Raw genomic sequence first — 15,596 nt, 5'->3', positions numbered from 1 at the left:
CTTCTCAAGTTGAGTTTCTGTAGTAACAGTTCAGCCCGAGGAAACCTGGAAAAGCCGCTATCCAAGCTGACTCACCTTGACTTCACCTTCTTCTGACTGGTTGTCTGAGTGCCGAGGAGGGGAGAGTTCATTCCCATGCTCATCTTTAACTTTGGGAGCCTTGTTCTCTTTCTTTACTCGTGGTTTCCTCTTCTTTAGCTTGCCCTGGAGAGAAGACAGAACAAGTCAGAGCAAGCAAATACCTACAGCTGCTTCCTAGAGGCATACCCCATCTCCTGAACATCTCGCTAACAGCTGCAGGTCCTGCAGGGTGCCAGGACGCCTGAGGAAGCACAGGAAAGCTTGGCGGGCCACATAGAAAATTACACAAATTTCAGCCAGAAAGAGGAATTGCTTGTGAAATTTAAGAGGCCAAGGGAGTATCTCAGACATCTACAGATTGGTACATATGGATCAATGACACTGAGGTGACAGGGCTGAAAGCTACTTGATTCCCACTGACACCAGCTATTTTGTGGATATTTACCAGAGTATATCATGGTGCAGCTTCCAGGTGGGAGAAAAGGAAAGCAAAATATATTAATAAATTGTCCTAGAATATATATATATGTCCTATTTGAATAGCCTGAAGTGCTCCTTGCTGAGAATTGAGGGAGTTTTCAGCACCCAGACTTGTTTATTCCATCATTTTAATATATATATATTTTTTCTATAAATAGCAGCAGGATCTAGTTCTCAGAAATAGCTTAATAAACGGGGCATGACGCATCCTGCTCTCTGTCAGTTTTTTTTCTAAGTGACAAAAGTTGAAAATTTGTCATGGAATTAGAGTCATACTGCAGTCCTTCAGTAAGTGCAATAACTAATTACTTGTCCCCCACCAATTATCATTTCAGCACCACAATGCAATCAGCAGACAAGTCAATATTCTTTAATGTAGGAGAGACTCAGTGACCTAGCCACACAGGCTGCCTTGCCTCCTACCACCAGCCAACTCCTCGTCCTGAAAAATCCTGAGCCAAGCAGCTGTGCCTCACCTCTTCCCCATCTTTCATGTTTTCTTTCTTCTCCAGATCCTTCTTCAGCAGTTTCAGTAGATAATCAACTCGAGTCTGGAGCTGTTTTCCCTGAGGTTTCTTATCTGTCTCAACAGGCAGGATCTTTGATAAAGAAGAGAAAAAAATACATTCGCATGTACATACCAAACTTTGGCAAAAGAATTACACGCTGGCAGCACTCCTTTCAGGTCCAGCAAATGGCTGGAGATGCTGCACCTCCTAGTGGGAACAACAAGGCTCCAGCATTTCCTCCAACCTGAGGAACTTCACACAGACTCTCCCTGTCCAGCCACAAACAAAGCTCCAAGCAAGAACCTCTCCCTGGGGAATTTTGCAGGTAAAAGGACCCCAAGGCAGCTCTCTAGATTCTGTATGATCTTGTAAGTGCAAAGGAAAACGTCCAACAAAATATATTTGGGACCTTGCATTGTCATATTGAGTCCATTCTCTTTGATTCACCAGATTTGCTTGTGTCAGCCTTGTCAGAGCAGCCTTGTCCTCTCCGGTGGCCTCAGACGTTGGTATAGCAATGTACAAACACAGAACTTGTGTTGGAAAACAAGGATGCAAGGTACCACTTTGTGGAGGACATATTTCAGCTCACCAGCTAAGGTTGCTTTCCTATTTCATTGGAAATTAGATGGTGTGTCTCAAGCAATTGTAAAATTCCTTTCCTGAAACTTCACATGGGAAGGCTTTCGACCACATCCTTGCTAAAAGCACTGCAGATGTTGTGGGAATGGAGCATACTGGCAGCCAAGCTGATGCAGTGTCCCAGTGCTCCTCAGCCTAGTGCTGCAGTCCACACTCCTTCCACTGTGCTGACACAAAGGATGGCAGCTCATTTTTAACCAGGATCTTTTCAAAGTGGCCCTTAGAAACAGCTCTTATGGGAATGACTGAGGAACAGAGAAACTAGATAGAGGCTTTCCAGCTGGCTTTGCTGTCACAGCCAGTCATGGAACCATACCCTCAAAGTTAACACACACCACTCCCGACATAAGCAGTGTAAAACCTGTGAAAAATAACATCCACACAGAAATTCAAACTCAGCTCCTTGTGAGATGCTCGAGGAAATATCAAGTCCCAGTTATGCAATGCACCCTCTACACTGTGCATGGAACCACGTATGCCAGCATTACCGTTTTCTTCCTGCACCGTTTCAGTGTGGTGCATGTGGTACCGTTCAGAGAAGATTTACTGCCAATCAAATCAGACAACTCTGCTTTTCATCAAGCATGCAGCGTTCCACAGAGGTCGCTGTTTTCCTTGTTATTATTATTATTTTTGGAGTGGCTACAAACAAACACCTGTTTCTGGACTCAATCAAACGTGTTCTCTATGAAGACTGTAATGGACCCAATACAAGCAACATGCAAAGCCACCTACCTTATCAGATAACTTCAATTCCGGATCTGTTTTAATTAGTTCCCAGTTTCCATAACCATGCTCATAAATTCCCACTAACAAGCGAGAATCCTCCTCCACTCCCCAGTCTACATCGAAATGGGCAGCTTTGACACGGCACGTCAGGCGGTACCTGAAGGCATTGCAAACAGGAGCTACTTTTAATGCTGCAGGGCTAAAGCAAATCCGCGTATCTAGGCTAGTCTCTTTCCACTACAAAATCTGAATTCCCCGAGTCTCTTTCTGTGTTGCCCACTTAGCCACTGCAACTCACTTCTTCCTTTCCTCTGGGTCTGCAGGGATGGATTTATGCAGCATTTCAAACTCCTCTTCGTGCTGGATGATGGATTTCACGTTGACTTGGACACCAGAGATCTTGATGGTAGGACCTCTTCTTTTCCCAGGCCCTTTCCCTGCTTAATAACAAAACACAGCAACTAGGAACGGATGTTTTTGTGTGGAAGAAAACAACGCCTAGATGGACACACAGAGAACAACACCTTACTTGCAATTTCTCTAAACAGAAGGCCATCTGTTAAGGTAGGTCCCCTGTATAAGTTATCATCATCAATTCACTTTGATCTGCAACTCAAACACCCCGCACCTTAAAAATACATCTAAGTATGCTGGAGTGTTGCTTCAGTAGTTTTATTCATCAGGAGCAGCAGAGACCTAGGGGGAAATCCAGCCCTGTACCTCCAAACACGTTTCTCTCTGTTGGCTAGTGCAGATGGGATGATGTAAGTAGTTGCAGTGTGGCATGGCCACCTTGCTCAGCAGCAAGGGAATGGCTTCTCATCAGTTTATCACCAGAAGCATTCTAACTGCAGCAACCCTCTCGCTTACCTTCACCTGGGTTTTCTTTCAGCTGCTCCTCGTATTCCTGCATTGCTGACACACAGCTGTTGTGGATGAGCTCCCCTAAACGCTTCAGATCAGCCACAGACTTATCCACCAGCTCCGCATCCCGGGCAATGCACTCCAGCCTGGGAAAGGGGAAAAACAAATAGCAAGTTTTATATTTTATATTATATTTCTTATCCCAGTCGCCCCCTGAGCGTTTCACAGCTTTTGATTGTCAATGAATGCTGTGTGTGCATGAAGGCACGAAACCTTCACAGAGCTGGCACAAGAAACACTTGTAGTCTCTTTTTTCAGTTCTGAGAACTGCAACACAGCAGATGTAGTATAACTGACCCAGCCCTTTGGCTCTTTTAGTGTTAAAGCAAAGGTGAGAACTGTCTGTCTCTGGCACAGCCAGCACACTGACTGTCCAGCGTGCTTCATGCCTTCCTCTCCAGTGCTGCCTTAGCTCCATGTGGTGGTCAAAAGCTGCCATCTGCTGCCTCTCTTGCCTGGCTGAATTTCAACACATCGAGGCCCATACACAAACCTTGCGTTTCACAACCAAAGAGTACAACCAGCTGAAAAAACAGTCATTTCTCAGACAGCACACGCAGGGATTCCTGCCCTGGCTCCAAGACCTCAGTATGGGTGCCAGCTTAGCAGACCCACCACATGCACCCGTCTCCTTATTCATGCTGGAGCACAGCATTAGGGCTGTTCAGACCCACAGTAGAGGACAATGTCTTTCCCCACTTCCCTTCAAGAGGGAGAAAGATAGCAGAAAGATGCTCCAAATTCAATCTTGAGGCTACACGGGTTGCTCTGAAAGTAATGCCTCCTATTTATTTCCACGGAAACTACAACAGATACAAAGAACACAACAACACCATTTGATAGAGCAAATTCTCAGCTCCTAAACACTGTTCTTCAACATAGTCGCTACCATTAGCTACGCATTTTTGCCAGCAAAGAGCTTGCATGTCATGCTTGTAAAAATCTGTACCAGAGGTGACCCACCGTTTTGCAGCTGCTCTGACTGTAATTGCTAGGAGAATGTTGCCCACACAGTCCATCTTTCATCAGCCCGAACTGATGGAAGTCAGAAGGTGCCAAATCTGGACTATACAGTGGGTGTGATAGGACAGTCCAGCCAAGACTACCAGCATGCTCCAATGTCATCAAACTGGCAATAGGGCCTGGTGTTATCACTGTCTTCTTCTCTAGCCTGACTCAGGAATTTTCAGCCTTTAGCTTAGTCAGCACAGCAAAGTAGTGGTCAGAGTTGATGGTTTGTCTGGGTTCCAGGAAATCCAGAAGGATCACCCCTTTCCTATCCCAAAAGACAGTGCATGTCCCTTTACTTGTTGAGGGCTGTCTTGAAATTTTTCTTTGATGGAGAATTCACACGTCACCACTCCATGGACTGCTGCTTTGACTCCAGCTCATAGCAGTGACACCACATCTCATCACAGGTAACAATGTGATCCAGTAAACTGTCACCTTCAGCCTCATATTAATTCAATAGGTCCTGACAAACTTGCATACAGTGTTCTTTCTGTTTCTGTGTGAGCATTCACAGTACCCACCTTGCACAAAGTCTGCCATATTCCAACACTGCCACCATCACTGCTGATGCAACGAAGCTGGTACTCAGCTCCATACACAGTTCCCTCATCATAATCTGCCAATTCATGGGAAGGTTCAACCTCTACTGCCCTACCACCAAAACCAGCCGCCTCTGACATTGCTGGCCAACATCATAAAATAGGAGCACTGCTTTTGCAGCAGCCCTTGTAATATGTATGGAGAAGCTTGGCAATTGTTTTGGGTCACAGCTGCTGTTCAGACAGCTGCTCCCTCTCCTTTCAAGGCAGGATGGAAATGCCCTGAGGGCCAGATTCTGCCAGCAGCACTAGTGCTCCAGCTGCAATTTGGGCAGCGTTCATCAGTGCCCACCAACTGAGACATGAGAGACCATATGGCATTGTTTGGGTTACTGAGCACATGACAGCAAACTTGCTGGGCTCTGTGCTGTCAGGTGAGGCTGTCAAACACTTACAGCAATGCGTGTATGGCAGTGCTCAGAAACACAACGTTTCCCCCATGATAACCCTCTGGAGAAAGGCCAGGTTGAGACTTACCGCTCAAGAGGCAGTCCAAACTTCTTGTAAGCCTTGATAAATCTAAGAAAAGAACAACAACAAAAAAAGCAACTAAGGCAACTGCCATAAAACATGGGTCCAATATCACAAATATGTTTGGATATATTAATTACAGCCTGCCATATTATCAACCTCACATTCCACACTGATTAGCTAAGCATCACTCAGGACTGGGGAGCTTAATCCATTAACCCCCACAAAGAGTTTTGTGACCTCAGCTGGAGAAGAACAGAACGTTGTTATGAATGTCAGATGTTTGACAGATGACAAAAAAGAGGAGAGACAACCGTAGTGTAAAAAAAAAAAATAGAAGAAAGCATTGGCTCACACCGTACTGGTAATTATTAACTTCAATTTCCAAGGGGAAAAGAAGCATTAAATCAATGTCATTAGTAATTTTAAAGCTCAGGCTGTAAGCTGTAAGCGTAACAACCTCTCGCAGAAGAGCCAAATATGGTGCAATCCATCACAGAGCCTTGCAGACAAGGACTGCTAGTTATGTTTATTTCTTACTCTTTATTGTGAAAATCACTGCCATTGCTAATACAGAACTTCAAGGCAGACACCGTTGCTGTGACTGAACACTGCGTTCTGCTGGGAGCAGACTCAATGGCTTCAACTAACAGATTATTTTTAAATGAGTTATTTTTTCCCTTCCTTTTTTCCATCTTTTCCTCTTTCAGCTACAGCACTTTAACCAAAACAGCTGTTATAGTTCACACTGCAACACCTCTTTCCTCCTCGATGGTTTCAGGGCCGCATACAGGGCATCTACCACAGTTCAAAAAGTTTTAGCATCTCCTATTTTAAAAATACATTTACGAGAGATAGAAGCGAGGAAAACTCACAAACCCTTTTCTGTTTTTCACTGAGCCTCTGGGCAGAGCCATAAGACAAAGGCCCGAGGGACAGGCTCAAGAACGAGAGGAAAATATGAGAAGAAAATAATACTCTGGAATTCAGCCCCCAGCTGACTCCTGGGACACAGTGCAGGAGAGGATACACTACTGCTCTGATTGACTGGACCACTGCTTCTCATGGGGTTATTTTGCCAGACAGAATCTGTCTTTCACTCAGGCTTAATGTGTCAGGACTACTGCCAGAAAAATGTCAGGAAGGCCAGAGTTCCTGGCTTCTCCAGCGCTATCTCATGGCACTTTAAGTCTCACATGTAATACAGAATCCACCCGGCTCAGGTTGGACGGCTGCATCAAGGATTGGTTTTAGGAAGGTACCAGTTTGACTGCAGTCTAACTGAAGACAATTCAGCCCATTTTGCTCAGATTTGAATATTAACATCATTAACCAGTAGCAAATGGAATTGTACAGAAGCGCAGAAGCTGTTCCAAGGAACTAGCTTCATATAAACCACAGATGTGCTTACAGCTGAACACCTCCTGGATTATCTCGGGGTTCTCAACACCTGCATGGGGTTTCTACACTTGCTTACCGAGCTATTGCTCAGCACTGACCTCCGGATTTCAGCATCAGTAAATCCTTCCACAGTATCTTTTCTAACGCTCCGAGGACGTCCACGGCGCTTTGGTCTCTTCTCATCATCGGTATCATCAGTCTCACTTTCTGACCCCGATGATCTCTGAAGCCTTCTCTTAGTTTCTGCATCTGATTCACTGTCATTCGTTTGAGCCTGTATGCAGCAGAAGAATAGTGGGGCTGTTTAACTGCTGATCCGCCAATCTTTTCCATCCCTCCCATGCACTGCCACTATTTTATGTTGAATCAACTCAGCACCAATTCCTGAAGATGCAGAAGACTGTGTAATCAAATCAGTAAGGCTGCACACACTTGCCATTTCTGGCTAGCTAAGACTCTCACGGTCATCCTTCCTTTATAGCCTTTAGTTTCCCAATTGCATTTTGATTTACTAAGGTGTAAGACATTAAAACACGTTAATTTTCCATGGTTTTGTGCCATAGTACCCTAGGCTCCTTGGCATCTGGAGTATTTTGAAAACCAGGAACACCAGAGAAGTGAGGTGCAGTTGCCTTACTGCAATCACCAGATACAAATGATCCTTCTCTAGCTTTCACTTTAAATCTTTTCCTCATCTTATCCCAGAGAACAGTTCACAGTCCCTCACAGTCCCATATCTCAGCAGTTTCCTTGCACAGATTGCTTCCTGTTGGATTTGGGTAGATCACATCACCTAAAAACAAACTTAGGAAGATGGTATCCCTTTTGCCTGCAAGAGACACGTTTAGGTAAGAATAGCTATAGAGCCCAAGGGAAAGAAACAACCTGAAAATGACAAAGTTCACTAAGACCTGCATTATACATTTAGTTATTTTACCCTGTGCTCACTACAGGTTTTCTTTATTTTCTCTAAGCCAGCATGAGTTGTACCAAATCCCACGTGAGCTCCTGCACTGCGTGACGGACCGCAGGCCTAATCCATGATGCCAACAAGAGACCGATGTGCCACCTCTGTGGGTTACCCCTAACCAGCTTTGGAGAAGGTGCAGAAGCACAGGAAAGCTTCCCTGTAAGTGCTGCCTTTGCCAGCTCCGGCCTCCAGCCTCTCAGCTCTTGAAGATGTGCTGTACCTTTTTAGTTGAGCTCCGGATACGAGGCAGCATGTAGATTTCCTCCAGTTCTTTCTGCCTTTCTTCCTCCTCCACTTTTTTCCTCTGCTCCTCTGGAATGATATCGTCCCAGTCCTTCTGGGGCCGCTCATCCAGCTCTGTCTCTTCCTCCTCCATGGTTGCAAAGTTAGCCACCTTTTATAAGCAAAGAAACACTTTTAGAAATTCCCTCCCCTGGCAGGAATACCCCAGAGCTGTCTGCTAAGCCTCAACTTCTCCATAGGAGTTTTGCCAACATTTCCATAATTACTGTATAACTGATCCTTATGTCACTACATTCCTGGTTCTTTGCCATGTCTTTGGGCTAACAACTCTTGAGAAAGTACGTGCAGTTTAAAAAGTACTGCTGAGCCTAAGTTATCATTTTTATTCCCAAATTTGGTAAATTCAGCATTTTATTCACAGCCTTCAAGACCACTTAAAAGGAAATGAATACCTACACATCTGCCCAGCTACTAAGTCCAGGCAGCCCCTCAGAAAGCTGCTTTGTACAGAGCACCTCTCACTGGGCCTGATTTGTCCTGTCTGTTCCTGACCTCATTGCTATGGCAAGACATGGGGAGCCACGTTCCTGCACCCCACAAGGGTCTGTACCTTGAACTGTGAGAGCAGCTCATCGGTGGCACTGGTGGACACTTCATTCTCTCGTGTTTCAGCCAAACGCAGAATTTCATCAATGTCCATCTCCTAACAGTCAGAAAGAAAAGTGTGTTCAAGAGAAGGAAGAAACAGAAAGCTTTGAGAATAGACTTGTGGGGTGCAATAGCTAAATGCAGATTGTGCTGATATGACCTAAATGAAGTGCTAACATCTGCAGGGTGTCATCAGTGAGGGGCAGGAATGAACTATCTCAAGTGGCACAAAAGAGTATAAATATGGTGACAGAAGAAAAAGAACATCAAGACTGAGCAGCAGGGGAAAATTTCCAACAGTGAGATGTATAAACTGTTTCCCCCAGGGGTAGCTCTGCTACTTGAGCCATTAAGAGAATTGGTCAAAGCACTCAATAATAAACTGCCTAGCACTGCTGTGATGAGAAAGGAGGGAGTGACCTATTTGACTTCACTGTGCTGGCTCCAGTGTTTCCACAAGAACAACCCAAAAAAAGGAAGCTGGAGATGCTCAGAGGAGGCAGGGAGCAGAGCTTTCCTCAAGCTGTGCTATAACTAGCTCATGAATCCTAGGGAGCCCAGCGACACTCCCGGTGACCATTGTTATTTAACCCCCAACAACAGCCCCTGATCCCAGCACCAGAGCTCTCTTCCTTCGGTTTCCTGGGACTCCCATTCACCAACTTGCTCTTGTGCACAGTGCATGTACACAGAATGAGCAGACATAAACATATCCCCAGTGCAGACCTGCAGAGGACTACCAACAGCAATATTATTTCAATTTCAAACTACCTGAGGCTCTGACTCTTCCCCTTCAAGCTCCTTAAAGAGATCTTCAGCTCCAAACTTTAGAATTGCTGTCAGTTCCTCTTTGTTGAAAGGATTTGAACTGCAAACAAAAAGAGAACAAAGAAGGGTTTAGAGCTGTTAAGTCAGTTTTGTCACAGCACAAAACCATACCGAAATTTTTCCCATTTAAAATGAGGAGCAAGCTTTCTCCTCAGCACTCATCTCTTTCTGCTCTTGCTTGGACAGCTACTGTAAGGGGTACAACCCCATCTACTGAGAGGAAATGGGAAGAGTCTGAGGTCACTGATAAAATGCCATTCCGTGTCAACACCACCCTCAGACCAGGATGATCGCTGGCGGGAAGAGGTAAGGAAAAACACGTAACACATTTCAATTTCTGATCATCTTTATCCTCTGTGTCCAAATTAATGATTGCATGAGGCAAATTAGTGGAAGCTCCCGTTACTTATTAGTGAAAGCTCTCTTCTGCCCCATACCCTATCAAACCGGTAGATATCAGAAAGTGAAGCTGGTTATGCCACATGCTCTATCAGATGTTTCTGCCTCCTGACACAACCACCTACTTGGATCGCCCAGAGTTGTTGTCCAGAACAGTCCGTCCAGTGGTGTCCATGCGCTGGATCACCAAATGATCCAGCACCATTTTCTTCTTGGCCCTCTCAATGATCTCCTCCTCAACCGTACCCTTTGTGACCAGGCGGTAAATATTCACCTGAAGGGCAAGAGAAGAACAGAGCTATCTTCCAGGACCTGAACACGCTGTGCTGACACAGCGATGCATCCCTGAGTTGTTCCAGAGAGGACTCATCTGCTGACATGCTCCTTCCATGCACAGATCTGTCTTTTTAGAATAAAGACGAGCACGTTCTTTTCTCTCTCAGAGGGGCCACTTAAAATCAGGCTGGTTAACACAGATCTTGTAGCGTGCATAAGATAAAGTACAAATCTTCTGAAAAAAATCACTCTAAATACAAATGAGCATCAAACTTTCCACACCTATAATAAAACTCTAGGAAAAGATGGATATTCTATCTAGCAATTTTTATAGGGCAAGAAAAACAGGAGTATGTGAGGCTAAGAAATGTGATGCTGCTGACAGGGGTTCTTCATTTTGAACCATCCCAGCACTAAAAGTCAGCAGAAATATCTGGCAAATTTGGGCTGACTTTGTTTCCCGACCCTTAAATGAGTTTCCCTTGGGATAATGTTACTCTCTACAGTCAGGACTGGGGGCAAAAAGACCATGTTTTCAGAAGTTCTGGTGAAGGGGGAGCCCACTTAGATGTACACACTTGAAGCCACAGAGAAAATGACTCGAGGTAACTCTTCTGACCTGCTTCTTTTGCCCAATGCGGTGAGCCCGAGCCTGGGCCTGAAGGTCATTTTGGGGGTTCCAGTCCGAATCAAAGATAACGACGGTATCAGCAGAGGCCAAATTAATTCCCAGCCCTCCAGCTCGTGTTGACAGTAAGAAACAGAAGTCCTGGGAGAAAAAACAAAGAAACAAACAAACAAAAGTTAGCCAGCCTATAACCATGGTCTCTTCTCACTGGTGACAGGACAAGGGGAAACGGCCTCAAGTTGCGCCAGGGGAGGTTTCGGTTGGATATCAGGAAAAACTTCTTTACAGAAAGGGTTGTTAAGCACTGGAGCAGGCTCCCCACGGAGGTGGTTGAGTCTCCATCCCTGAATGTGTTTAAAAACCGTTTGGATGTGGTGCTCGGGGACATGATTTAGCAGTGGGTGGTTAGAGCAGTATGGTTAGGTTGCGGTTGGACTTGATGATCTTGCAGGTCTTTTCCAACCTGAGCAATTCCATGATTCTATGATATAAAATAGTAGTGGTGACTACAAAGTCACACAAGGAAACCAGTGGAGGCTCTGGTGCACTCGTACTTCATTCCAAGAGAAGGAAAAGGCTGAAAGCCAAGGCACAAAGTGAGGAAGGTCAGGGGAAGGGCACCTTGGAGTCACTTCTGAAGGTCAGATCACACTGTGCATCAGATCCCCACGAAGGCAGCAGACAGACACGTGCTTTTTGTTGTCTGCAACCTCCTGGGGGTGAGATCAGTTCCAAACATGGAGTGTTTGAGTCGCTGCCCAAAGGTACGGGTGCCAGGACAGAATCAGGATATCTGAGATCCCCCAGGAGAGGGGGAAGAGCAGCTTCTGTGGACAGTCCTGCTCCCTTCTCTCCCACCCGCACTGCTGTCTCCTCACTTTTATTTATTACCTTCCCCACCATCACGAAGCACCTTCATTATCTCCTGTACCAGTCAAGAGCCGCCTTCAGTGCAGGCTGCTGGAGTGAGGACAGTCATTTCTCATGGCTGGGGGATGGCATACGAATGCCTTGCACCAGTCACTGTGAGTCAGCAAGCCCAGATCAGAGGCTCAGCACGCCCTCTCCTATTACACCAGAGACTTTCACCTCCAACACCAGACCCCACTGCCTACCTATGCTTAAAATCTCCCTTTTGCCTCTGCCGTCTCATATCCAGAAAGAATTTCAGACTGGAGTATTTATTAGGAAGTGGCTCATTCCTCAGACCATAAGGAGAGAACTGCTGAATTCTGGCTCTTCCCAGCCCCTTTGGCACTATCTGGAAATGTGCCTTGCACCCTCATTCTTTGGATGCAGGAGATACGACACAAGCGATATGGATGATAGCCAAAAACGTGCTGCATCTTTATTTAAAAAGGCCAGGTGTCCTGTCAGAAGGAATGAACTGAACTAATTCCCTCCTGCCACCCACCAGACCCCTCTGGGAGCAGGGAAGACCCATCTGTCATACCTCAGAGCCGTCGGCATTGAAGTGGTCCAGCGCCTGCTTTCGGATCTCCCCTTTGATTGAGCCGTCCAAGCGCTGGAAAAAAAAAAAGTCAACAATAATGATGAAAAATAAAGAAGGAAAACAGCCCTGTAGAACTGTTGCACCCAAGTTCTGGGAGCCTGATAGCCCCCTCCCCTGCCTGTAAGTGTTTAATCATTAAAAATAGCCACCAATTAAAAATAGCTACACTGCGTTGCGAGGGCAGGAGGTGGTATGCTCGGGCAGCAGTCACACAGCAGTGACTCTCCAGCTCCTGTTACAGGCTCCCAGCCAGGATCTTTGCATTCGCTATCCTCTCCTCGGGGTTTATCACAGGATGAAGGCCAGAGCAGGAGCCCCGCAGAGAAAGTGTTTTGCAGAGATGGAGCTTTATTTACTGAGATGTCACATGCTGGAAATGCGCCCCTCACAGCAACTTTCAAGCAGTGAAGTTCAGAAAAGTCCAGCAAGAAAGATGGCAAGCCAGCATCAACTGGATGGAAACAAGCTGCACAGGATACATTAGCCACCTCAGGTAGAAGAAATGCAGAGATCAGCATCTCTAAATAGCTGCAGAGAGCCAGCAAGGAAAGCAAGCTTCAGTGTTGAGCCCCCTGCACAAAAGAGCGTGCCAGTAGATGCAGGGAGATCTGCACCCGAGGGCTTGTAGCAGGAACACATCAGTTATCTCAGCTACAGAGATAGATCATGGAGTACGAGTGTTTCTGTTAGGCAAGGTCCAAACCACAAGATGGTTTAGTGATTAACACCCACCAATAAATGTTTGAATCCACTGTACAGGTTTATCCCCATCATTTCAACTCTCACTTCATACATCATTACTGAGCTATTGTAAGAGCAGTCTTCATCTACAGCTCTCAAAGGAGCTATCATTATCCTCACTTACAGACAGCAAAACATCTACAAAGACAGATGCCCTGTGCCCAAGAGGTAGCATCAGAGTTAGAGCGAGGCATCCCACGCTCTCAGCTGGCTTCTGCCTCTCCATATGTTCCCTTCCTTGAGTGCCACACTGAAACCAAGGGACTTTCCAGTTCCATCCAGTGCATTTCAGTAAGAGCAATCAGTAATTCAGCCACTGTCCCCTGAGAACCCGAGTGCCTCTCATTGCCCAGGCTCCCTCCTTATTTTCTCGAATTTTCAGATGAAACCCACATGCTGTTTCTCACCTGGAAAGGATAGTGTTTGATAGTCAGGTACTCTGCCAAGATGTCCAGCATCCTCACCATCTGGGAGAAGATCAGGACTCTGTTGCCTCTGTCCCGCAGCCTGGTCAGCAGCTTATCCAAGAGAATTAGCTTTCCACTGCTCCTGATCAGAGACTGAAAAAGTAACCGTCATTCCAGCTGATGCTTTCCAGCCATACTGCTATGTACACTAGAGAACTGGTTTTTTGGGGGGGTCATACTCCTCCTGAACGCCTCTAATCAAACCATCTGGACTTAGACAGCAGAAAGCACATGCACAGTAAATCACCCAAGATAGTTCTCATACTGCATTCACCTCCTGCTCGAAATGGCCACAACATTCTGCTGACGGTGCAAGGGAAGGGCAGGAAATTCAGTGGCTCAGTTGCAATGACAATTTCCCATGGACAGAAGCAAAAGCCTCCCCAGATCTTGTCTCGGTAGGAGAATGGCAAGAAGGTGAAAATTAAGAAAAAATAAAGCTAACCGATGTCTCTGCCCACCTGCAGGGTCTCAATGCCATTCTCTCTCTCATTTTCCTCGGGAGGCTTGATAAGGTAGCAGTGGTTGCAGCACTTTTTCAACTCCATCACGATGTTCAGGAAACCTGATGTGCTTCCCCTTGTTCCCTTTGAAAGAGCCTTGTAGTTTCTCGTCAAAATCCACCTGCAGACAGGAAAATAAACAGACCCGATCATTCCACAGTGCAAAGCAGGCCTGCTGGAGCCTGAAATACAAAACCTTCAGGGGTATCTTAAATTCAGCCATCAGTCTACACTCTTCCCTGGCACCACAATTCTGTGGTGCTTTACTCCCCCAAGATACAGTCCCTGCCCTACAAAGCTGGCCAGCCAAATTAGTATGACACTAAAAAAGCATATCCAGTGGTTTAGAGCTGGGTAACATGAGGGGAAGATACCACCCAGCCCTACCTTGTATTCCTACTGGAAGCCCCTCCACTACAGGTGTGGGCTGCCACACGGATGCCTTCTGAAGAACACAGTATGCTCTGTCCTGTATATACCGTGCGTATTCCCAAGTCACAAAGAAAGATGCACCCATTTCTGCTGGTACTCCCAGTAACTTAATAAGTGACTCACTTGTAATACTGCTTCTGCAAAGCAGACATTTCCACCCGGAGGATCTGCTCCACTTTGGCTGGCAAAGATTTCTCCACATCCTTCTTCACTCTGCGCAGGAGAAATGGCTCCAGGACTTTGTGAAGGCTCTGGTAGCCATTCTCTCTACCTTTCCCATGATCTTCTTCAAAATCCTCCCAGAACTCAAACCTAGCAACAGAGATGAGTAATAGAAAGGAGTTAGACTATCTTGTCTTGCGGTACCAAACAGCATATATCAAATATGCTCACACTACACAATGAGATAGGAGACCATCAAGTTCATGCACGTACAGTGAAGGACAGAAAGTTCACTTTTCTCTGGCTAATTGAGCAGACTGGTGGCAAAGCTAAAAGCTCTCTGGGTTTAAGTACCTCCCCAAGCATTTTATTTTTGAGCTTCACACTTCTACATCAACTTCAAGGACCCCAAATCCCATGTCTTCCAATATTTACTCTGATGTCACCTGCTAGCATTTACCTAGCAGCAGTTTCTGAACTTTCCACAGTGCCCATCCTTAGGCAAGATTCTGACAACTAGATTCTGTTTTACACTGCTCAGTAACTTTTTTGGACTGCTGGTTCCACCAACAACTCCTTTGAAATGTGGATATCTGCTCTTCTCTGTCTGGGAGACCTCAAATCTTTCCTTCACTTCTTCTGCGACCCAACAGAGAATTCAGAGGACAGCTCTTTTTGTAGTCAAACAACATTTTGATCAGTTTGGGGACGTGCTTGTCTTAGCAATGCACATCACCTGTTTTGTTTTTAAGAAAACATGTTATAATGTGGACACGCTAACGATCAGCTAGACAGCGCTGTCTAGAAATACTCCCAGAGACTGCCATAAAACATTCAGTGAGGACGGCTGAAACACCGTGTTCTAGAAAACTCAGAAATGGCTGAGATGATTGCTTAAAACAAGTTTAACTTTTTAGAGATGGCACTTCAGACAGCAGC

General features: G+C 45.7%; 1 protein-coding gene across 50 annotated transcripts in view; it reads right to left on the bottom strand.

Annotated features, from left to right (window-relative positions):
* Positions 1-15,596, bottom strand: part of CHD2 (chromodomain helicase DNA binding protein 2) — a 111,933-nt gene that overhangs the window by 8,247 nt on the left and 88,090 nt on the right. For 49 of the 50 annotated variants that reach the window (XM_021406887.1, XM_021406885.1, XM_021406889.1 and 46 more), the window contains 16 exons: positions 14,619-14,807; positions 14,022-14,184; positions 13,501-13,653; positions 12,293-12,364; positions 10,831-10,980; positions 10,061-10,209; positions 9,480-9,576; positions 8,671-8,763; positions 8,038-8,211; positions 6,946-7,121; positions 5,453-5,494; positions 3,312-3,451; positions 2,740-2,881; positions 2,448-2,598; positions 1,038-1,160; positions 76-204 (listed from right to left, as the gene is read on the bottom strand). In XM_021406887.1, the coding sequence (XP_021262562.1) occupies positions 76-204; positions 1,038-1,160; positions 2,448-2,598; positions 2,740-2,881; positions 3,312-3,451; positions 5,453-5,494; positions 6,946-7,121; positions 8,038-8,211; positions 8,671-8,763; positions 9,480-9,576; positions 10,061-10,209; positions 10,831-10,980; positions 12,293-12,364; positions 13,501-13,653; positions 14,022-14,184; positions 14,619-14,807 (2,143 nt within the window). The remainder of the gene's footprint in view (positions 1-75; positions 205-1,037; positions 1,161-2,447; positions 2,599-2,739; positions 2,882-3,311; positions 3,452-5,452; positions 5,495-6,945; positions 7,122-8,037; positions 8,212-8,670; positions 8,764-9,479; positions 9,577-10,060; positions 10,210-10,830; positions 10,981-12,292; positions 12,365-13,500; positions 13,654-14,021; positions 14,185-14,618; positions 14,808-15,596) is intronic. The other variant, XM_021406936.1, reaches the window with a different exon arrangement.

Source organism: Numida meleagris, chromosome 9, assembly GCF_002078875.1.
Source record: "Numida meleagris isolate 19003 breed g44 Domestic line chromosome 9, NumMel1.0, whole genome shotgun sequence".
NCBI classification, from domain to species: Eukaryota; Metazoa; Chordata; class Aves; order Galliformes; family Numididae; genus Numida; species Numida meleagris.
Note: the sequence above shows the minus strand (reverse complement) of the source record. Positions and strands in the feature narration are given on the sequence as shown.